Below are 22561 nucleotides of genomic sequence, written 5' to 3' on the forward strand. Positions count from 1 at the left end.
CAGATCAGTTGTCGGGGACGACCTCAGACTGAGGGGTGTATGTGCTGCGGGCAGAAAAAAAGGATTGCTGAAGACGGTAGGCGGTCAGTCCGTTTAGGTGTAGACTTCAAGTCCAAGAAGGAGATGCGAAGAAAGGATAGTCTGCATTTCACATGATATGTGTGTGCAAAATTTCAGCCTGGAAATGGGAGTGGATGGTTAGAGTGTTGGATGAAGTTGAGGTTGAAGCTGACACCGCCAAAATGTGACATGTTGACCAGGCAGTGCACGGGTGATATATTGTAGAACAGTAATAATTTCAGTGCCTATCTCTAAGATACTATACTAACGTGCTCTTACTGTCAAATCCCTAAGCAAATAGTTCCAAACTGTCTGTTCTATTGATCATATGTTTTCGAGATCGGTGACAGTTACGACACATCCAATACTATCAACATAATGCTAAGGAATATATGCAAAAGACCTAAAGAGATGTTAATGACCTAAGATCCAATAACCTGGGAGTGAAAGCCATGTAAGAAGAGGCGGAAGAGAAATCCCGCAACTCACCTCCATATCACAAAAGCAATCACGCCCAAACCATCTTCTTAAGGTCATAAACCAGATATTCCAACCACCCAGTCCTCTTTCTCGCATCCGCCAAAGAGATAATATCAGACTGTTCAACCACAGAGACCGCCTCAGCCTTATCACCCTGACCCGCAAACATCGCCCGCTCGATATCCAAACAGACCGAGCGAATGCGATCAATCTCGCGAACAGTACCAGTAGTAGGCCCAAGCCGCGGACTAGCGACCGGACTTGACAGTGGCAGGCCCTTGAATGCAACAAACCGTGTCGTCGCACGCTTGCTACCCCGCAGCCAGGAAACGAGGTCCCATTCACTGTTGGCGCTGGCGGTAGTCTCTAGCGTGCTGAGATCGACATCGCTCTGCAGGGACCGGGTGTTCACGCGGAGGGTGTTTGTGTCGCCGTCGCGGTAGACTATGACGAGACCGACGTTGGTCGCCTCGTCGGCTTGGCTATCTGTCAATATGGATGTGACGTATGTACCGTAGTGGATGCGCTCGATGGAGCAGAGGGCGATGCGCTCAAAGGACAACACTTTGTCGGTCTCCCAGTCGAAGCGGCAGCTGTAGACTGCGGCATCGGTTAGGAGAAGGACTGATTCTTCGAATGGTAGGGTGCGAAGGGTGTTAGGTTGGCGGGGTGTGAGCATGGTCCAGCCACCTAGGAATTCTTCAGAGGGGCTACTAATAACGATCTTGCAGCTTGTGTCAATGGCGTTCTGGCGGAGCTTTTGGACTGAGATTCCTGGATCGGTGGTCTGGAGCTGGATGGCGAACTCGTCAAAGACTTGGGTTGAGACGTTGCCTAGGAGGTAGTCGATACAGGCTTGAGAGAAGAAGTCGTTTACGATGTTATTGTAGTAGCGGGAAAGAGTCAGTCCCAAGTCGTTGAGGGCACCTCTGTAGTCTCGCTTGCGTGTACGGGTGTAATCGCCCTTAAGGGCCGCGGTTGATGAATATTGCTTGGAGATGGCATCCCCGTTGTCTGCCCAGACTGTATTGAACCATTGGGTGGAAGAGTCACCACCAATGTCAATGTCAATGCCTTCATTTTCCAATTGACGCTCGAGGGCCCATTGGCCGAATGCACACTGGGCAACACCAGTGCGGTCTAGACAATCCATGCAATTGGTTCTGATGATGCCCTTTTGGGTCTGCAGGATATCGTTGTCCGCGATGATGGTATAGCTGAACTCATTCAATGTATCTTTCAGTCGGTCGACCAGTCGTGATACATTTTCGAACTTCATGCCCCGGCACTCGTTATGGAAGTCAAACCATTCAAGTTTCAATGGTTTACCATCGATCCCACCGGCGGCATTGAAGGCTTCGGTATATCGCTCGTATTGCTCTCCTAGCTTCAGTTCACCGGCTAGCTTATCAATAAGAGAGACAGCCTGGATATTTCCATATCGTCGACTGAACTCTCGGAAGTGTCTAGTGAAGGCGAGAAGATTCGTTTCCGCAGAGTGATGGAGCACTGGAACTGGCTTCAAAGCATATGGCGACTGAGAGAAATAAAGAGGAACGGAACCCCGGACTTGCAAATATGAGTAGGCAGGGTGAGACGGGGTCCAATCCGGAACCGAGAGAATCTGCTCGGTTTCGACTGTGTTGGCTGTGTTGCCCTCATCATCGACACCACGGCGCAGGTAACGAAGACCCGGTCGCTTGACAGACCGTCGAGAAACGATAGTCAATAGATAATCACGTTTGCTAGCATCAGTCTCCACAGCTTCGGCCTCGTCTTTTTCACCGAGAATTCGGCCTTTCGCGAGTTCTGCTGAGTCCTTCGAAGTTTGTTTCTTTTCAGCACCAGCGATTGTGAATTCTCGTTGGCCGACAAAGCCTTGAACCAACGGGAGAACAAATCCATGAGCCCCATGGTCAATGAATTTTGTCATCAAATGTCTATTCCAAAAATACTGTCAACGAGTCAGCACGCCAATCTTCAAACATACTACAAGCCCTCAGTTCGCACATACCAATGGATCCACAGCTTTATATAGGGGAAGCTGATCTTTCCGAGCTTCCTGCACATGTAAACAGCGCGTCAGGTCATAATCATAAGCAAAGAAAAAATTATGCGATGCAAACAAAAGTTTCGTATAGCGAAGCAGTTTCGGCAGCAATTCCGCAGCCTGGTCAGATTTAGGCCGATCAGGCTCGCTCTGAGCCCCAGCCTCTTCAGACAGAGACTCATCCACAGCGTCGAGATTCACCTCACTGCCATTACCCGAAGGAGGAGGAGTGGAGGCTTCGTCAACGGGAGACTCCAACACATCCTGCTCCTGAGTTCCGGGCCTGGGCAATCCCAGGTCTTTGCGCGATAGCCAATCGGCCGCAAACCTGCCGAAGCGGAACTTTTTCGCTATCACGTCTTCTGCGATACTGCCGACGCTGGTGCCGCGGACACGAGATGCATCGCGAGTGGGCGATGCGGGCGCGCTGCCGATCTCTGCTTCCGCATCGGCTCTGTCGGATTCGTTATCGGTCAGGTCCTCTTCATCGGAGGATTCAATGGTGGCTTCCTGTTGCGAGGATTCTTTCCTGGCCTGTGTGATTGCGCGGGAAGCATCGGCTTGCGATGAGATCGGAATGATCGCGACGTTGGTTACGGTGTAGATCGGGCGGCCTCGGATCTGCGCTACTTGCTGGCGCTGTGTGATGGAAACGAGGAATGAACTTGAAGCGACAGATAAGAGACCTGTGGCAGTAGCGCATTGCGGTTAGTTTCTATTTCGGTTTTCACTCAGTTCGTCAACATACCTACGAGACCGTAGGCCTCTAGCTCTAGGGCGTCCTTTCCATCGAGGGGCTCCGGGCCGGAAGCGGGCAACGCTGTGATTTTGTTTGTCTTATAGTCGATGCGGATGGATGACGCCTCATTGTTACTACCCGTATGCCGCGACCCGCTGGCATGAGGATGTAGGACCAGACCGTCGACTGCGGCGACGATGGCCACTTTGCGCAATAAAGTGGGCATCGCGCGAGTTCCCCGCGTTCGAGGGGAGTATCACTCTGCCCTTCCAAGGTTGACGTCTATAGACCCCTCGCAAAGGTAGCCAAGAACCGGCAATAGTTTAAAGATGTTGAACTTGGAATTGCAAAAGCAAGAATCTCGGATGGGCATGTTCCATAAACAGCTGACCTGCAAATACATCATCGGCCCAGCCCCACCCAGATACGTCGCCAGTCTATTCTGCAGAAATCCAACTTGAACTATATACAAGCCTCTCGGCACGCCAGATCACCGGTAGAAAAAAAAAAAAAGAAAAAAAAGGAACTAGAAGAAGAAAGACATCAAATCCCAACCATCCAGAGAAACCCAGAGTCATATCCAGTCGTTCATACAGACATGTCCAGTGCCTGAGTTCGCCCGAGTTTCAATGCAACTCTGGCATATTCGGGGAACAGTAAAAATACAAGTGGAGATCAAGCCCGTGGAAGGGAAGCTTGCTAGCAGTCGATTGTGTAAAGACGAAGGAGAATAATTTCAAAGACCTCGATATAAGGCGAGGATTGGAAGACCTTGAGACATCCGCGATCAGAGCTGACTGTTCCGCTTCGTGTGCAGTGCAGTCTGCGTATCCGTCCGCGGGAAAGTCGGGCCTGGCTCCCCATTACTTTCTTCGGTCAAGTTGTTCATGCCGATCCCGTTCTCCACATCGTATGCGTGTATGAGGCCTTCGCGGTCGCTGGTGCCATTGAAATATGCACTCGACTCGCTTCGGCGGGACTGCATTGAGCGACGGGTCTGGAAACTCGTCATACCGTCTGTTGGCACTCCATCCTCGTCAAGTTTTGAATTCACCATGCTGTGTCCATCCGGGTCATGTCGTGAGAGGTTCAGGAGGTACACGCCGGTGAAGATGATGAGGAATCCACAGAGTAAAGATATGGTGTTGACGGCGTCAGTGGTGTTGAATCCCTTGAAGAGAATAAACGAGGCACAGAGAGTCGCGGTTGTGAAGGTGACATAATAAAGTGGGTTCACGCTGTTTGAAGAATCATGTTAGCCTCGCATCTCCATATTACTTGATGTCTGCACTCACATCGAAGTCGAGAAAGAGTTCAATGCCTTGTTGAAGTAGTTCATCTGCGTCAGAATGCAAAATCCGGTTACAATGGCAAAGACGTAGGTGGACGCGTGGACAAATTGGTTGTTGCCGCCAATGGTCAATTTCACTGCAATGCCAAAGGCCTTGACTGACATGACCGAGACCGATCCAACAGTGGAGCAAATCGAGATGTAGACGAGCGGGTTCTTCTTGCCATAGACCGGCGCAACCCGGTAGATCATCAGAGTCGAGAAGATCGCAACTGCGACACAGTAAAGAAGGAATCCTAGTCGCAAAGTCAGCGGTAGTTTTTGGGCGACACCGATCAAGTCTTCGTACCTGGCTGGACCGCATATCCAAGAATCTCATCGACGGTCTCCACCTGCTTGTCTGGAGGCGCATGGAGAACGATGACGACCGATCCCAGCAAGCACAGCGCACAGCCTAGTTTTCCTAATACACCAAGTATCTCGTTGAGGAAGTACGAACTCAAGACCGCACTGTGTTGTGTCATGTCAGCTATGAGGCGAATGCACGATGTTGAAGAGATCCCTACCCGATGAGAACACTCAGCGCACCCAAGGGCGTAACCAGGATGGCAGGCGCAAAAGCGTAGGCAGCGAAGTTTGCGACTTCGCCAAGAGCCACTATGAACCCGTTAGCATCTGGCGAATTGTCGAATCTGACGATTGGTTTCCGTACGTGTCACTATACCACCCCACCACACGGGACTCTTCAAATATGAGAAACCTTCGCCCTCAAATCCATGTCGTTCGGAGGCGTGCATCAAGCCCTGTATTCAGACGCATTAGCGACTCCGCTCCGATGATGATCGCTTTGGACCGAATCGCCGCGGTGTTTGTCTCGCGCACTCGGGATCGAAGCGTCCGTTTCTGGAGGATGGGCACACCAACCTTTTTGGTGATCACAAAACTGGTGCCGATGGCCATGGTCGATACAATGGCTAAAATAAGCCCGACATATCTATAATGGCGCAGCGCGCAACCATGTTAGAACTGACAAGCTTGCCGTCGTGGGCCAATTCGGCGGGTGGAAGCGACGTACTTATCTGGAAGCATCTTGAGTGATTCCTATCTTAGGAGCCGGGAGCTCCTACTGTCGAAAGACCTCCAGTGCCGGCAATGCGTCGGGGAATGAGCGAGAGACTCGGGTGAGCGAAGGAAGGGGTCGTGGTAATAGGCTAAAGGCTCGGGACTAGGGGGAGGCAAAGGGAGCGAATAAGGACAAAACAGAAAAACGAGCCAGCCCGAGATTTCTGATGAGTAAGGAGGATGTGAAGAAGATAGTGAGGTGATGGCCAAGCAAGCCAGAAGCCAGAGATGTGCCTGCGTGCGGTGGGGTTCCGTTTCAAGCCCGATCGGGGGACGCGTAAGAGAACAACAGGGCTAGAGGGCTTGGGGAGGCGTAGGGAGGCTTTCCAAGGTTCAAGTGCCGTGTTGCAGTGCTTTAGGTAATTTTTAATCTTAATTTCCCTTTGCATTCTGGAGTTTTATATAAAATATGCAGAGATCGAGGTAGATTGAAATAGGTGGCCCCAACTCCGTACTATTAACTATGTTGTACATATCGACTCGATTTAGTGCATTATTATCTACACAACACTACCATGTGTCACCCTCTGTCCCCAGGTTCTACCTAGAGGTAAAAGCAGTAGTCCAGTAGCTAGTCAACGGCGTATCTTTGCATCTTTGTATTTATTAAATATGGACCCTGAAATGAGGCCAAGACCGGCGTTTCAGCCCGCCGAATGCGGCGTAGGTTTCTATACTTAGCCTGGAATCCCTAGAGAACTCCAGTTTAGATCCATAGCATGACATCGTCTTGCGTGGCTGAATCAATATAGAATTGAATGTAAAAATAAACCATCCGCATCGAGTACTAACGTACAATAGCGTACAATCTACATCGTACATATAGACTATAGTTCCTTATACCTGCAAAACATACATGTACATCTATTCTACACTATGCCGACCCGCTCTCCCCGGAATGTTTCTCATTTGGGCCCCATAACTAAATAAGCGAAATTAGCTAATTCAAATCTGGGGGTAAGAGATCGGACATTTAGATTCCTCTTAATTTATACTTGAGATTTACAAGTTGAGACGCCTGAGAACTAAAAGATGTGGGTAAAATTCATTGGTAGAATACTACAACCACGTGGACTAGCCCATCGCGCCGATACGCCAGACCCTAAGGAAATGCATCGAAAAGCACGCAGCCCAAACGGGCATCCATGAACACCGAAAGCAAAGATTTTGGCCGAAGACCGGCAGTGGTATCTTGAATCGCAATGGGGAAAGAGTCAAAGGACAAAAAAGAAAGAAACGCAGGAAGAGATCACGGGCAATTGAATGATGTCTCGAGTTGAGGGCACCGGGGTTTGATTCAGATGCGGGATGAAAAAAAGAGAAAGCGCATACCCCGAGAAAGTTGAAGGCGTGCGCTGCGCGTACTGGGGAAAGGGGTCGACATACCTGTTTTGGTTAGTAGTGAGACGAGACACTGCGTCCATCGGTTGAGGTCGTTGCTGGCAAGTATGGTTAACAGTATGTCGGAGGGTTATGGGTCGCGTGGAACAAGTCATCAAAGGTCAGACTCGCTGGACACCAGGCATGACGAAGAAAGATTGGAGAAATCTCCAGGAGTAAAGAAAAAAAAAATGGGAGCATAGTTTACGAAGAGCGGCGACGTTTGGTGTCAATGGTGCTTTCCACCAAGTCCCAGTCATCTTCATCTTCGCGGGACCGTTTAGAAGACGAGTTCGGGTGGGTTTCGGCGTCTGTCGAGGAAGGATCTGTTCCAACCAACTCTACAGCCTCCGACTCTTCAAAATGGGTGTCATAGTCGCCAAAATGGTTCTCGTCAAACTCGTGATTGGCACCCCCATCATCAGCTGCAACAGGGGCATCCAGTTCATCCTCTGGCTCGTCGTAGTCTATGCCCTCAAAGTGATCAAGGGCATCGTTCTCTGTATCTCTCGGGGGAGTCTGCATCAGGTCTACAGCGATTCCAAGTAAATCATCTGCAGGCTCTGGTGTTTTCTCCTTCTTGTCAGAGGTGTCATGCAAGCCGCTGTCAAGGGGCGGTGCCGGCTGGTCATGGGAAAAGTGCTTGGATTCATCACGCAAGGTAGTTTCCGAGACAACTTCGTCTGTCGGCGGGGCATCTAACTCATCTGTGTCCTCTTCATCAAAGACAGGCGCCTGATCGGCTGGTTCTTGAGCATCATCAGCATTTTCACTGCCAGTGATATCATTTTGGAAAGCCTCTAAATCTTCGACCGGGTCATCCTCATAATATTCGTCATCTCCCAGATCATCGTTCTCGGCATTCTCTCCGTAATAGTGATCATTGTCGTTTTCATCTGTGACGGCGTTCACAGAAACGTCCAAAGGGGCATGCTCGGTATGCTCTTGAATCTCGCTTGCGCCAGGCAGTGCAGCTAACGTGGCAGTAGAATCACTCTGCCGGCCCTCGGAATCATAGTTCTCTTCGTTGACATCGCCATCGCCATGATCGTATTCCTGATCTTGGTCTGTTTCGAGATGGCGAGACACATCAAGGTGATCTGGCTCTGTGTTCTCGGGCTGGGCTGGATGAGATTCAGGCTCACGTGCGGCCTCGGCACTCCGCTCCCTGGAGGTAGATCTATCCTCGTCCTGCGCATGCACAATCTCTGATTGAGCACCAGAGACAGCTTCGGGCTGGACCTGAGGATGTTCGCCATCTAACGCCTGATCTTCTCCAGGTGCTGGAGCCGTTTGCACTTCCGTAGTTGATAGCTCTTTTTGGGCCTCATTGGTGTAGTAGAGTTCATCTTCATGCTCCTCAGCCCCATGAGCAACAAGATCCCCCTCGGAACCTGGCTCGCCTTCATCATATTCATCCCAAGATTGAAGTTCGGAATGAAGTTCAGAAAGTTTCTTGCCTTCCATTGCAGCGTCATTGAGATCTGCGATCTCGGCCGGGAACGCACGCTTGGTGCTCAGTGTAAGGTAGAGGGCTTCGGGATCGGTAGTGCCATCGTTACGACAAAGTCTGAGGTAAAGATCTAGAATCTGATGCAAGGTTACCTGGGATGTATGGATCGAGTCCTGATAGGATGAGTCAGTACGTTTGCCAGGAGGATAATTAAGAGAGTACTTACCTCTGTTATTTGGATACCGAGAGTGTCAATATCGATGACCAAAACCTCATTGCCTGCCATGGTTTTTTGAAGCACCTGGCGTAGAGCCTTGAAGATTTGATCAACGTTGTCGTAAGCTAAAGCTTCATCTTCAATGAAGAATGTATCCGACGAGTCTCCCTCGAGGGGAGGAAACAGGGCGATCTCGCAATCCTGGTAGAGAATTTTGACGGGATGAAGAGGTTCATCCATGTATGTGACCTGTTGGGGCGAGTGTTCTTCATCTGCAACCTGGTGATTTTCCTCAGACACAGGCTGCGCCTCTGGGTGCGCAGCGTCATCGTGGGAATATTCGGCGGAAGGTTTGATTTGGCTGGTCTCCGGGTCTTCGTTGGGAACTTGCGTTACCTCAGCCTCTGTCAAAGGAGACTTTGATGTCTCGTTAGCCTCTTCACCAAGCTCTGCCTTTTCATTATGGCCGCGGGTTTCGGTACTGATGGCATTTCCGGATGGTTCCTCAGTAAGGTCATCAACAGCCGTGCTCAGGTGGGTCTGGGTGTCTTGGCCTTCAACTTCAGAAACCTGGGCTTTGTCTGAAACTGGGGCAAGTCCCGCAGAGTCGCTTAATTCTTGAGGTGCTGCTTCGAGAAGTTCCACGGATGTGACTGTGATATCCTCCTTAATGGGGCTGGCAGCATCTTCATTGCGGCCGGCAGGTTCAAGATGAATGATAGGGGTGGCAATATTAACATCCTCCACCTGATCGGCTTCAATCATTTCTTCCTCATATGGCTCTTCCTCAAATTGCACGTCAATATCGTTGTCTTCATCGGCGTAGTTGTCAGCGTCGATCATCGACCCTTCGGAGGGTTCATCGGCCATGTCGGCATCGTAGATCGCATCATTGTTGAGTTCAGTAGGCTGAGAAGTATTTGTAAATTCCTCTGCGCCCATCATATCGCTATCCATGTTCGAGACATGGTCCTCCATGAGGTCGATGTCGATATCGAAATCGTCAGCCGGCCCTTGGTAGGGCGAGGCCATCTCCATAGAATCACCCGTAGCGGGAGCTTCCATTGTGGGGTAGGCGATCAAGGGAGCTGTTGTCATAGCAAGTAAACGCGTGAAAATGAGATCTGGGGTCGTATTGGAAACTTCAGCAATGACGTTCCATGAACGCGGTTGAAGTGGGGTTTGAGAGTGAAAGAGAAAAGTTTCCTCGGCGATACGCAGAGTGAAAGATTACGAGTAATAGCAAGAGAGATGATGAACTGAGTGTTGGTGGGGAATTCAACGCGCGGGAAAAGATGAAGTGAAGAGAGAAAGAAAGTATCTGGTCGACGACTAAGCGAAGTGAATGCACGGGCCAACCGTCGCCGAAGTGAACAGAGTAGCTCCCTACCGCCGCCAACCAACATCAGGGCCTACGCTTCCAGTCAACCCTACGCTTCTCTATCACTTTCTGTACTCTTTTCTTTGATCACTCTTTTCCTGTCATTTGTGTGCTCCCTCTGTGCTGTTTTTCACCATGGTAAGTCCTTGTTTTAATCTAATCCGCGGGGAATTGGACTAATCAACACACAACAGGTTGTTCTCGCAGCGTCGATATGCACCCGTGGAGGTAAAGCGGTTCTCTCGCGCCAGTTCCGAGAGATCTCCCGCTCCCGAATTGAAGCCCTTCTCGCCTCCTTCCCTAAGCTGGCAGACTCCGGAACCCAGCATACTACTGTCGAGCAAGACAACGTGCGCTTCGTGTACCAACCATTGGATGAGTTGTATATCGTGCTGATCACCAACCGTCAATCGAACATTCTCCAAGACATCGACAGTCTCCATCTCTTTGCGCAAGTCACTACCAGCATCTGCAAGAGCCTAGACGAGCGGGAGATTCTTCGCAATGCCTTTGAGCTCCTGAGTGCGTTTGATGAATTGGTAACTATGGGATACCGGGAGAACCTTTCTCTCACTCAGATCAAGACCTTCCTGGAAATGGAGAGTCATGAGGAGAGAATCCAGGAAATCATTGAGCGGGTATGTGGAATCACCAGTGAAATTAGTTCATGGCTAACATACATTGATAGAACAAAGAGCTGGAGGCCAGCGAGGAGCGCAAGAGAAAGGCGAAGCAGCTGGAAATGCAACGCAAAGAGGCTGCTCGCACAGGTCGCGCCGCCGCCCCAAGAACCCCAACCTACCCCGTCTACACACCCCCAGCGCGCCCCTCCGTGCCTGACAGCTATGATTCATACGAGGCCGAAAAGAAACAGTCCTTTTCCAAGTACGTTTGGTTTTCTAATTTCACCGTTGCGAAACTACTGCTGACTGCGTGATCACTAGGCCCATTCCCACCCGCGGCAAGGGCATGCAACTGGGCAAGAAATCAAAGGCAACGGATATCTACGAGAAGGTCCGGGGTGATATGGGGCCCGAAATTGAGGAGGAGAGCCCATTGGTGGCTGCACGAGCTTCGGCTCCAGTGCATGACATTCCCTCAGCCCGCGAGTCTCTCCAGGCGGATCGGGAGCCCATCCAACTCACAATCGCCGAGACCATCTCAGCCACACTTACTCGGGAGGGAGCCTTGAAATCTTTCGAGGTCAAGGGTGACATGCAACTCCGTATCAGTGATCCCTCACTCACCAAACTCCGACTCGACTGCCAGGCTATTCCCACACATGGCGCACAGTTCCGCACTCACCCTAATGTCGACAAAGCTCTCTTCACCAACTCTTCGGTCATCCAACTGAAGGACACTACCAAGCGCTTCCCTGCCAACAACTCCATCGGAGTTCTCCGGTGGCGTGTTGCCAGTTCGGCTGATAATGCCGATATTCTTCCAATCACATTCACCGTTTGGGTAAACAAGGGCTCTGACTCCACCACGGTGACTGTGGAGTATGAGCTCACGGGCGACGATAGTCTCCGCGATGTGGTCGTCACTATTCCATATGGCACGACCGAGCCTGCTGTATCTAGCTTTGATGCGGTCTACGAGGTCTCCGGTGACAGTCTGGACTGGAACCTGGGCACTGTTGATCAGTCGAATGCCTCTGGCAGCTTTGAGTTCGAGGCGATTGATGCTGACGAGAATGAATTCTTCCCGATGAGTGTCCACTTCACGAAGACCAAGCCTTTCGTGGATGTCGACATCAACAATGTTTCCCTACTGGATATGGAGGGTGAGGGTGTTGCATTCTCGAAGGAAGTTCGCAGTGTTGCAGACAACTTCCTCATTGAGTAAAAATGGGCCTGGACTACTGTATAGAGTTCCTAATGATGTTCGGATCGTGTTCTTTACTTCCAAGATCGTGTTAAGCCAATTCCTTTTTAACTTTTATTAATATAAGCTCAGAACATCCATAACTGTAGTTCATTTTCTAAATTGTTAGGGTTGCCTGACAAACAAGGCCCTATTTGAAGGTTATAATCATCACGTAATGGGACGTCAGGATTATCTCGCAGAGCAAAAAGACGGGGTACGTACACACAAGACATGGTGAGAATTGCCGTCAAGCTTTCTCTTCCCTTTCCGAATGTGTCCTGGCCTGAATGCCAACCAGGGACGAACCAACGTCAAATGTGGCGCCACCAGACGTCAGATTGACTTCGAAGAGGTCTGGGCCTGGATGTTATTTACTAGGTGTTTACTATTTACTACTGGTCTATATATCCCTTTCTAAGCCTCAATGCTGTATGTTCCATGTTTTACGTGGAATTGGCTACATACAACTTCAATTGAAGAACAGCCTGAGGTTGAAGGCGTTGTTGACTCTGTATAAGTAGCTTACATCCTCTTTCATCCGATCCTTGGTCACTACATCGGACTCCAGAGCTAGTCGGTACTAACAACCGAAAGCTGACCCTCAACAATGGATCACCGGGGGAGGTAGTCTGATGGTTAAGCCAATACCTCAGGCTCTCTCTGGAGTAAGAATGTTTGGTTGATGGCAAATAGTGTGGTCAATAACCAAAAGAAGGTATTTTGCTCATGAAAACGTTGACCTATTCGCCCCATGCCCTACAAGGACACTTGAGGCAAATCAACTATCCCTAATTCGGTGGACTGGTAGCCAATAATGCGCCGTTGGCTTACCCTAAACGAGCATGGCATGTCATCACAGAGTATCTATCTAGCTTGACCAGCTTAAGATTCCCAACGGTGCCCGAAAACCCGAACCTTTCTTCTCCTTTGTCCTTCCCCAGTCTATGTTTCTCGTGGGTCAGATCCTGGGGTGTTTTATAAAATCCAACCTTCCTTCTCGTCTTCACATTGTGACTATTTGATTTGACAGATGTCACTGCAGCCCATTGGTCAATTCCTGATATTGTCATTTCAATATATATCAAAATCTCTTGGGACCCAGACATTGTCCTTTATTCATCCAAGTAAGTAAAGAGGAAGATGTAGTTGCGAATTCTACTGACACTCAGTGGACAGCTTCAATCTTTATATGGTTCACCATGAGTAATATTCCATTTCCCTCATGGAATGAGCAACAGAGCCTCTTCAAATTATCATGCACTGATGCAGACACGTGTAATCAGTTTTCCAGTGTGGTAAGTGTGAAATCATGATCTAAGCTAAGGAGTATGATCTGATAAAGCATCTATAGGATAACCCAGTCTCTCATCTCCAAGGTGAATCTGAAGTTGGCAAGAAAATGGCTATCCCGCGACTAGCGGAAGGAGCCGAATCTGCCTTCACCTCTCCTGGCAGGTTTCACCGTCGACACGTTCGTCGAGCATGCGAGTCTTGCAGACAACGGAAGACAAAGTGCACCGGAGACAAGTCCGGATGCCGCAACTGTCGAGAGGCTGGAATCATCTGCTGCTATACCGATGGCAAGCGGGAAAAGTCCAAGCGGTATGGGCCAATATATAGTGCACCGTTATTACAAGAGCTGACGTCTATGATCTACTAAAAACAAAAGACAGTTGGCAAGCTTATCCGCAAAGGTGCAGGCATATGAAGATGTCATTAGCAAGCTGAGCAATCGTTTTGGCGTGTCTGATGAGCAACTCGTGAACATTGCCCTGGCAGCGGTATGAAGTTTGATCCACATCCGATGACTGTGTCTAATACCAACCCAGGAATCGGCCCCTGACTTGGCATTCAACCCGGAAACATGCCTTGCAGCCGCTGGAGAACGAAGGATCTCATGGCATGCGGGTTCTGAGCCACCACCCTCCCGCGCATCATCTGTTAGTCCTCTTGAATGTGGCGACCAAACAGAGGAGGACTTCAACAGAGATGAAACTGCACGAGCAACGGGTTTCATTGGAAAAAGCTCTGAGATTACTTGGCTCCAAAGGCTTAGCAAAGAGATCAACAGTGAATTTGAGGCCTGGCCGTCAACTCTTCCCAACACAGATGACGATAACGGTCTGCCCTCTCCAACTCTAACGCCTCGACCGGAGAATCTAAGCGAGCCATGGGTAGTGGCTTCCAACTATTATCTTGATGATCTAGACATTCCGACTGCAGACCAAAGTGATATGTATGGAGTCCCATCCCGGGAAATGGCAGGCAAAATGCTCAATGCCTATCTGACTTCAGTGCATCCATCCTTCCCAATCATTGGGGTTTCAACCTTTGTCCCCCAATTCCAGGTCTTTTTCAGTCAACCTTCTCTCAAGCCAGGAAACAAGTGGCTCGCTATACTCAACCTGATCTTTGCCATTGCGGCTAAATATAAGCAGCTGACGAACTCGGACGCGAAGGAAGAGGATGATGACCACCAAATGTACTTTTCAAGGGCGCGGGCCTTGAGCTTGGAAGATCAAATTCTCCATCATCCTGACCTACAGCAATTGCAAGTCGAGGGGCTTACTTCATTCTATCTAGTGGCCTCGGGACATATCAATCGGTAAGTTGCCAAGCCTGCAAATCCCAATTATATACTCATAATATCGGCTCTTGCAGGGCCTGGAAACTCTCTGGAAGTGCAGTTCGAGGAGCGCTGGCTCTTGGATTGCACTTGCGCAACGTTGGTACGAGCATATCAGACACTTCCAAAGAGATACGCTACAGGGTATGGTGGTCATTGTATACGCTGGATCATCTACTTACTATCATGACTGGGCGTCCCTCGTGTATCATTGACAGCTCCTGCACCACACCAATGCCTGTTCCTTTTGACGAGAGTGATTTCCAAAAAGACGAAGTGGCTCGGCTGATAGGCACGGCTGTATTCCGTACATCCAGTGGTTCCGAGCGTATGCCCACCAACAGCAGCGCAGAGGACCTAGAATCTGCGGCTGATTCTGATTCAAATGATTTTCCTGCTGAGGGCGACAAAAAATTGAGCAGAGCTGAGTATCTCAAGAGTCTTCCGCCTTGCACTTCACTTTACTTCTTGCAGCTGGCCTCCTTGACGAGCATTTCCAAGCGGGTGACAGTGAAACTCTACAGCCCAGAAGCGCTGCAGTCTCCATGGGCAAGCACCGAGTTTACCATCAAGAGCCTGATGCTTGAGATTGATTCATGGTTCATGAATCTTCCTGCTGCATACGATTTCACCTCGACACAGACATCCCAATGCCCTATCAGCCAGCGAATGGGCCTCGCCTTTCTATTTTACAGCACCAAAATCGGAATCACCCGGCCGTGCCTCTGTCGCTTAGATCAACCCCCCTCGGAGGAGGACAAGACTTACGAGTTCTGCAACAAGACCGCGGCGGAATGTGTCGAGGCTGCATGCCACATGCTTACACTATTCCCGGACACCCCCGATGCAGTTCTACTATACCGCATGTCGCCATGGTGGTGCACATTACATTATCTGATGCAGGCGGTTACTGTTCTCCTACTCGAGCTGGCATTCCGGGCGCAGCATGTCCCGGAGAAAGAGACGATGGTCTCCAAAGCCGCAAAGAAAGCCCTGGACTGGCTATCGACACTATCAAAAACCAACATGGCGTCAGAAAGAGCCTGGAAGCTTTGCGACGGATTCCTCCGCCGCCTGGCACCCCATATCGGAATCAACGTGAATGATTTCCCCAGCACCGAAGACTCAGACTCCCTCTTCGATATCCCTGAAACCGCAAACTCCGCCATGGCAGAAGAGCCAGCAGCCGAGGATGTGGCATTTGATCCGTCCGCGACTATGCCCGCAGCAGTGGCGGTGGATGCTATCTCCGCCGAGCTGGACTCAATCACCTGCTCCGCGATGGATCAATCCAACACTCCTCTCGGCTTGTCTGAATCCTACAGTCTCGAGGCGCCGGATCTACTCGATCAGTTCATCAAACAAGAGAAGGATCTCTCGGGTCGGAGCTCGTATGACGAATGTTTCCCCTATGACCCAGCCACCGGCCAGATCACGGGCTCTTTCTTCCCCTCTGGTCCGAACATGGATCTTGACATGGGGTACTTCTGGGGTGATCCGGTATGTTGAACGGTTGATATCTATGTGGATGAATGGACATACGAAAAAAAAAAAAAGAAAAAAATCAAAGTCAAAATTGACGCAGAATCAAATTGGAAAAATATCTCTGCAGTTATCTGGATCCGGGTTCTTTTCTTCTGTCGCTTCATTTGCATGCCATCAAAAGAAAGAAAATTCCACACCTGTCTTCATATAGACACTATAGAGAAAAGTGATTCTTGTTTCTCTGAACTTCTCCCAGACCATCTACAAGTCACAATTCGATACACGAGTTCATTGTTTTGTGGAAGCTGGTATACATTGTCTTGATTGATACTTAAACGCTTCATTCCATGTCTATTGGCATCAAAGAAACATATACGATATTCTGTTATGTACACTAATATACATCGATCACTACAATCCAAGGCCATAGTCCACATATACTCCTCGCATCCACAGAACCTCCAACTTTAAGCTTCTCCCAGAACCAGATCATCGAGTCCCATGTACTCCCAAGGTCTGGACGTATATGCTGGAGCCAGCCGGAATGCACCCCTAGATCGAAAACACGAAGTCTAGACCGGCCGAAACTGTTTCTTCTCTTCTAATTCTCTTGGATCATTCTGTCGTATTTCCGGACACGCCGTTAGGGGGCGACGGATTTCGTCATGGTGGGTTTTCAATCATTGTGACGTGGTACCTAGAATTCCCAACTTGGCAACTGGGCATGTGCTCTCTCTTGTTTATGTCTACTGTGTGTTAACATAGGAAATAATCTGCGCTAACGAGCAGACTTGCCTCTAGGCGCTATACATTGATCATATAATCATATATAGAGCTATCTCTGGCAGTCTTTCCTCAATTGAAGAGCAATACTCAATTACAGGCTAAACTCCACTTGATGACCTAGTTGGGGGTTGACTCGCTTATGATCAGGACATAATCTAATGCGGACCATTTATTGTCAGACTTCTAGAGTTTGGCAATGACAAGCTCCACCGTTTCTCTAGAATTTCACAAGTCATAATAAAGTAGGCTATACCATGAAGTTTTAAATCGGCCTAGGACGATACGCAGGGATCACCCGGCGTTTCTGAATTGTGGTATAAATAGTTTAATTATTCATGTACGAAGCATCAGGCTGAGCCCGCCGCACTCCAATCCCTCCGAGCAGCAGTAAACAACAGCCGTCCAAGTTCTTCTTGAGTGGAGCGGGTGGCTTGATTTTTCGACGGCGCCGAAGGGTAGTATACAGCCGTGACTCTCGCAAAAGAAATGTCGACTGTGTGTTTCTTGCGCGTGAAGTCTGACCAAAGCGTCCATTTTGAGGGTCGAGATGGGTCTGAAACAGCAGTATCCGAGACTGCGGGGGTGATACCAAGGAGACCGCGGTCATCCAAGACGAATTTTTCGATGCACTCTAAAGCAGGCATAATGCGACGACGCACACCGCAGCCGGTGTGCGCTTCGTCGATTGTATAATCAGGATATTGTTTGATAGAGGCGATGATGGCTGTGATATCAGATGGTGGGCCTGGAGGTTGGTCGTTCCTAGATTCGCCAGCTGTGTGACCATCGTCGTGGGGAGCTGAGTCGAAATCCGGGTCTATCAATGTCGATCCTAGGAAGATCGTTCTGGCGCGCAGTGAGAAAAATCGGATCATCTGGCCGAGTTGGAAGAGGTCGCACTGGCTGGCGTTGTTGAATCCGCCTCGGCATTGGAATTGACGAGATTGAAAAAGCGTATGTGCAGACGCGGTGAATGCCCTGCCCAATGTTCTGTTGTTTGCTGCGGACCTTGCACTGTCGGTTTCCTCCAGACCCCCGTAGACTCGAAGGAAATGAGCCTGTAGATCGGTGATGGTGTTCAAAACATATTGACGTCGGCAATAGATTTCCTCTGCAGAAAGATGATTTAGCTAACGGAAACTAGTTGGGATTAATGGAAACCCACCTTCTAACCCATTTGGTAAATATCTCCAGCGCAAAGATTCTTCTTCAGGGGCAACTAGCCCATTTATCCAGAATCTGGAGCCCACAACCAGCAAGGCGTGGGTCATGATTCTAGTGAGTCGTGAATCATCGAGGAAGGCGGATATGAAGATGATCTGTCGAATCCGATCTTCCTTCATTGATAACAAAGCTGAATTAAACCTGGCAAGGAGCGCAGTCTTTGACTTTCCATATAAATATCCAATCCTCTGCAGAACATCCTGAACAACACGAGGAGAATTCAATGAATCGGCAAGGTCGATCATTCTCGCAACAAGCGATGTAGACTGGGTCTTCAACTCATTTTCAAACACAGCTCTTTCGTTTTCATCCAAAGAATCAAGGCAAAGAATCTTCAAAAATAACTCAATGGCATCTTCTCCGCACATGCTGGTAGAGCGGACGTTAGGAAGCCTGACCGTTGGTAGCGCATGCTGTGAGGCTGGGTCTGGTGTCTGGGATTCATTCCAGGCTTGCTTCTGGGCATTGAACTGTCTTCCCTCGGAGAACTTGGTGGGATCCAGTAGTGCTTGGAAATATGGACTGTGGGAGGTAAGACGCTCGCTTGCCACCTGCCATTTGCGCTTGGTGGGTGACGACGAAGAGTCGCCGGGAGCGATGTACTCGAGAATTAGGTCCCCATTCGCGGCGATAACTGTAATTGGCGGTTCTTCGCCATTCTGTTGAAGGTCATTTTGACCAGAAAGCCCACTTTGATGGCCTGGGGTTTTGGCTGGGTTCATGGCTGTCGAGTTTCCCGAAGGTCTCTGTGGGTATGATATGGCGAGAAACTGTGGCTGTGGAGGCAAACATTGGATGTAAATAATCAAGGGGATTCTGTCCAGCGAGGTGTCTTATGTACTGTCATAGCAAAGTATTTTCGAGTTTCGGAATGGGTTCATGAAGATGGCGGTTGGTGTTCGATGTCAATTAGGTCAACTGTTTGGCAACCAAATACTAATTTGATTCCATGATCAGCTTTATAAGGAAAAAGACGAACATTAATGCATAGAGGACCCGAGAGAAGATAGAGTAGAATGTCTATAGAGCTGAAAGCACTTTCACTGTTGATCTCCATGCCCACCTTGGCCAGGGTGGAGCCCTGGAGGCGATTCCTACAATATGACTAAGAAATGGCACGTGCCTGTAGCCTGATAATTAAGGCCTAAATTTATCTTCACAATGGACCTCGGGATTTTACATTCGAGCACAAGTTAGGCCAGCCATTTATCTGTTCATCAAATTCATTGGTATATGTAAAGACACTTTTGGTGTAGGTACCGACACGAGTGAGGCTTGAAAATATTGGCAGGTCGCAAAAAGTAAAACAAGATGGGCGTATAGCATACATACTCAAGTCCAAAGGTGCCGATCTTGAATGAGGCCATTAAAACTCGCCAACGGCCAGCGAGTATGCAGAACAACAAGCGCTATCTGTCTGTCATTATACAATAATAACCACTGGAATATGCATGATTTTGGGGCCCACCGGTGTTCTCTCTGGAAGACCGGAGGCTTCTTGTTCTTGTTTGTTCTTTTCCCGGAGGGCTACCGCTTGCCCGATTGCATGGTATAGGTATTGCACCTTGTATGGAGTTTCATTGCCAGGGGCAGATGATTCACTTCCATTAGGCTTGAAAGCAGGATCAAACTCAAAGCCGAGGCTAAGAGTGGGTGATACAAGAGAGAATACACCGAGCGATTTCCCATTTTCGTTGAGATAAGGCAAGGTGGCGAGTTTCGCAGCGTCGATACCTGCTTGGGGATTTCCGTTGCCGTCGAATAAGGCCAATTCAAAGATATCGGTTCCTCGGTGATTGACGAAAAAGGGCTCGTTCGTTGCGAATCCGATGACAAAGTCGGAGTTGGCACATGCGGCGATTATCGTACTTTGGCGGAAATCGGGGGTAAATGCGGTGTCAATGGTACCGGGTAGACACAGTGCAACGCTGCGGGCCAGTTGCGGGGGAGTTGGGACACCGTCATCTGCGTGGAATTGCGCGTGCAGAGTCACGGACTCGGTGGTGACCGAGATGGTTGACGATTTCCGTAAGGACGATCCCGTATTATTCGGACTGAATTCTTTCCAACCGTTGCTTGTTTCCGTGGAGGGGATGATGATCTCTACCTCCTCGCCCGACGAGTAGTTATTCATCTCGGCAGAGATCTCGGTTTGGATTATCTTCGCAGTTGTCGCAACGGCCTCGCGAGCCGCCAATCGCAAGGTAGGGATCAGTACATCGTTTTCCTGTTGGTCCACTGGAGCTGCGGGGGCCCACGAGGTGGCCAGATTGGACCATGTCGCCGTTCTCAATGGGCCACTGGTGTATGACTTCTTGATAAAGTCGGCCAAAGCCTGTCTCGTTTCCAACGGCGCGTCCGCTCTGCCCATAAAATTTACCAACGGGTTCAGAATCTTGCTTCCTTCCCACAGTAGAAATCTATGTTTCTTGGACAGGTACTGAAGTTGTTCAATGGTGTCGCTGGACCAGTCGTCGATGACATCGGCTGGAATTTGTAGTATGGCGATGTGCGGGCCGATCTCTGCGGCCAGCCGCAGCAATGAAGCGGAGTTGATGTGACTGACAGAGGCGTGGACGACGACGGGCTGCCCATAAGGAAGAGTCTTTTTGGTAGTCACTAATGTCTGCAGGTAGGCCAGGATTGGGTTCTCGGGGGACCAGTTCTCTGCGGTCGACATTGTGGGCGGTGGAGGGAGAGGGAGCGTAGAAGGGTATATCGTATGAGGACAGGGAAGATTACAAGTACAAGAGAGACAAGAAAAAAGAAGTTAGAGAATGTGGGAAGGAAGAGGGGCTGAAATCTCCACTACTAATTAGTGCGAGGTATAATCCCTGATTCAAAATTGGAATTGACCATGCAGAGGCCGATAAATAGCCCATAATAGCGTTGTAAGTTATCGTTCCGGCCATAGCCCCGCGGGATAACGCTAGACTCTCAGTGGAGACTTAGCCCGGCCGAGAGCCGGGCGCGTACAGAGACTGCCCACTGAATAGAGTACGGAGCATGTACTGGATGTGTACTAGTATGCTGTACTTCGTATAGGCCTTTGGTCAATTTGACAGATCCTTTCCCTCTGGAGGATCTCGGGGTTTGTTTCGAGAGGTACTTTCTGTTCCTGTCAGGCCGATGTGCTTATGGGGATCGTCTCCATTAATGGGGTCAATATGGGGTCTGGCTGCTGATTTTCGTGTTTATATTAGACCGATCGACCGGGTGGCAAACGGAAATCCAGTCTGAGTCCCCAAGCCTCGGAGTTAGGGAGGATTGCTGAGAATCTCGTCAAAGGAGCTAGCAGCTTAGCCTGAGCGGTTTCGCAGTTTAACTGATAACTCTAGCCTGTTTGGGGATAGCGGCGCTGACTATTCCTATCTAGGTATAGCCTATGTGGTGACGTACTAACTATATCTGGTTAGACGGAAGTCATCGTTGTCCATGTACGGAGTACAGCTGGAAGACCATCAAGTACAAATATAGAACATGCTACGTCCATATGGTGACTAGTACGTTAATCTCTCCTTTTATCCATTCCTAACTAGACTTCCTTTTTCTCCTTGCTGATCCACCAACTTGGCCTTCCTATTAATCCAAAGATACATCTTCTTGGTCTCTTTCTGCCTCGTTGGTACGAAGTATATATAATGATTCTAGGTTCATCCAAATCTTATGATGCCTTTCAACCAACCATATTTAAAAACCTAATTAAAATTGCCCACGCGTGTAGGGACTCCCACATCTGTCGAAAATACTTGATCTGGGAACATCAGGCTGTTAGGAAAAGGCAGAGGTAATGTAAGCTTCTTATAAATTCCGACGGTTGTCAAACTCCTGTCTCAGCACAAGGTGTCATCCTTGACTAGGTACTCCGTACATATTCTACAGTCCTTTGTCTTTAAAAATATTAGCATCAAGACACGATCCTTACATCCACTGGCTATCCAACCGATTTGGCTTGCTTTTGCCATTGTCTTCACAGATATGATAGATCAGAATGCTTCGGCTTCAGAAAAAGGCGATATATTTCTATGGTTCCGGCTTCGTGTCTCATCTTTCTTGGCATGTCCCAGCAACTCCTGTCTTATATAACCATCTTGCCGATCTACTGTCTAGTGCACTCGGCCGCCTTGATCATAAGCTGCCTGAAAAGCAAGTTAGAGAGTAGAAGCTTAACAGCTGAGCTAAGGCTAGACCGCGATTCCTCCCGAGGTCCCTCACGCGCCTCTCCAAGGCGGCTAAGATATAACAGCCCCACCGACATGAGATGGGGAGATGTACAAAACTACATCTGTAAGCGTACCTTGCATATTTTTTGTGTCGAATTAAATAAGGAGTTACTTTCTAATAGGCTATTGATCGAAGTCCGATGTGGACCCTGTCCAACCTTGTTGCCTGATCCAA

The 22561-nt window shown here is 49.2% G+C and overlaps 7 protein-coding genes across 7 annotated transcripts; 2 read left to right on the forward strand and 5 right to left on the reverse strand.

Moving 5' to 3' along the window:
* Positions 1-568: 568 nt before the first annotated feature.
* LCP9604111_4010 (uncharacterized protein) lies at positions 569-3555 on the reverse strand (the record flags this gene model as incomplete). Its single annotated transcript, XM_039071663.1, has 3 exons — positions 569-2494; positions 2555-3276; positions 3339-3555. 3 exons carry the CDS (start codon positions 3553-3555, stop codon positions 569-571), a joined length of 2865 nt encoding a protein of 954 aa, XP_038930094.1.
* Positions 3556-4116: 561 nt separating this feature from the next.
* LCP9604111_4011 (DUF803 domain membrane protein) lies at positions 4117-5709 on the reverse strand (the record flags this gene model as incomplete). Its single annotated transcript, XM_039071664.1, has 7 exons — positions 4117-4567; positions 4625-4916; positions 4970-5130; positions 5187-5277; positions 5333-5423; positions 5545-5614; positions 5696-5709. 7 exons carry the CDS (start codon positions 5707-5709, stop codon positions 4117-4119), a joined length of 1170 nt encoding a protein of 389 aa, XP_038930095.1.
* Positions 5710-7326: 1617 nt separating this feature from the next.
* LCP9604111_4012 (uncharacterized protein) lies at positions 7327-9857 on the reverse strand (the record flags this gene model as incomplete). Its single annotated transcript, XM_039071665.1, has 2 exons — positions 7327-8748; positions 8802-9857. The coding sequence occupies 2 exons, from the start codon at positions 9855-9857 to the stop codon at positions 7327-7329; spliced, it is 2478 nt and encodes an 825-aa protein (XP_038930096.1).
* A 451-nt stretch (positions 9858-10308) lies between these two features.
* Positions 10309-12021, forward strand: LCP9604111_4013 (coatomer subunit delta; the record flags this gene model as incomplete). Its single annotated transcript, XM_039071666.1, has 4 exons — positions 10309-10311; positions 10368-10811; positions 10862-11058; positions 11118-12021. The coding sequence occupies 4 exons, from the start codon at positions 10309-10311 to the stop codon at positions 12019-12021; spliced, it is 1548 nt and encodes a 515-aa protein (XP_038930097.1).
* A 1051-nt stretch (positions 12022-13072) lies between these two features.
* LCP9604111_4014 (CeGAL family transcription factor) lies at positions 13073-16177 on the forward strand (the record flags this gene model as incomplete). The annotated part of the gene is made up of 6 exons (XM_039071667.1): positions 13073-13166; positions 13219-13337; positions 13394-13644; positions 13712-13823; positions 13872-14647; positions 14704-16177. The coding sequence occupies 6 exons, from the start codon at positions 13073-13075 to the stop codon at positions 16175-16177; spliced, it is 2826 nt and encodes a 941-aa protein (XP_038930098.1).
* Positions 16178-17286: 1109 nt separating this feature from the next.
* On the reverse strand, positions 17287-18885 carry LCP9604111_4015 (uncharacterized protein; the record flags this gene model as incomplete). The annotated part of the gene is made up of 2 exons (XM_039071668.1): positions 17287-18050; positions 18105-18885. 2 exons carry the CDS (start codon positions 18883-18885, stop codon positions 17287-17289), a joined length of 1545 nt encoding a protein of 514 aa, XP_038930099.1.
* A 701-nt stretch (positions 18886-19586) lies between these two features.
* Positions 19587-20843, reverse strand: LCP9604111_4016 (uncharacterized protein; the record flags this gene model as incomplete). The annotated part of the gene is made up of 1 exon (XM_039071669.1): positions 19587-20843. One exon carries the CDS (start codon positions 20841-20843, stop codon positions 19587-19589), a length of 1257 nt encoding a protein of 418 aa, XP_038930100.1.
* Positions 20844-22561: the final 1718 nt, after the last annotated feature.

This window comes from Penicillium roqueforti (genome assembly GCF_015533775.1).
Source record: "Penicillium roqueforti strain LCP96 04111 chromosome Unknown scaffold_07, whole genome shotgun sequence".
NCBI lineage: Eukaryota > Fungi > Ascomycota > Eurotiomycetes > Eurotiales > Aspergillaceae > Penicillium > Penicillium roqueforti.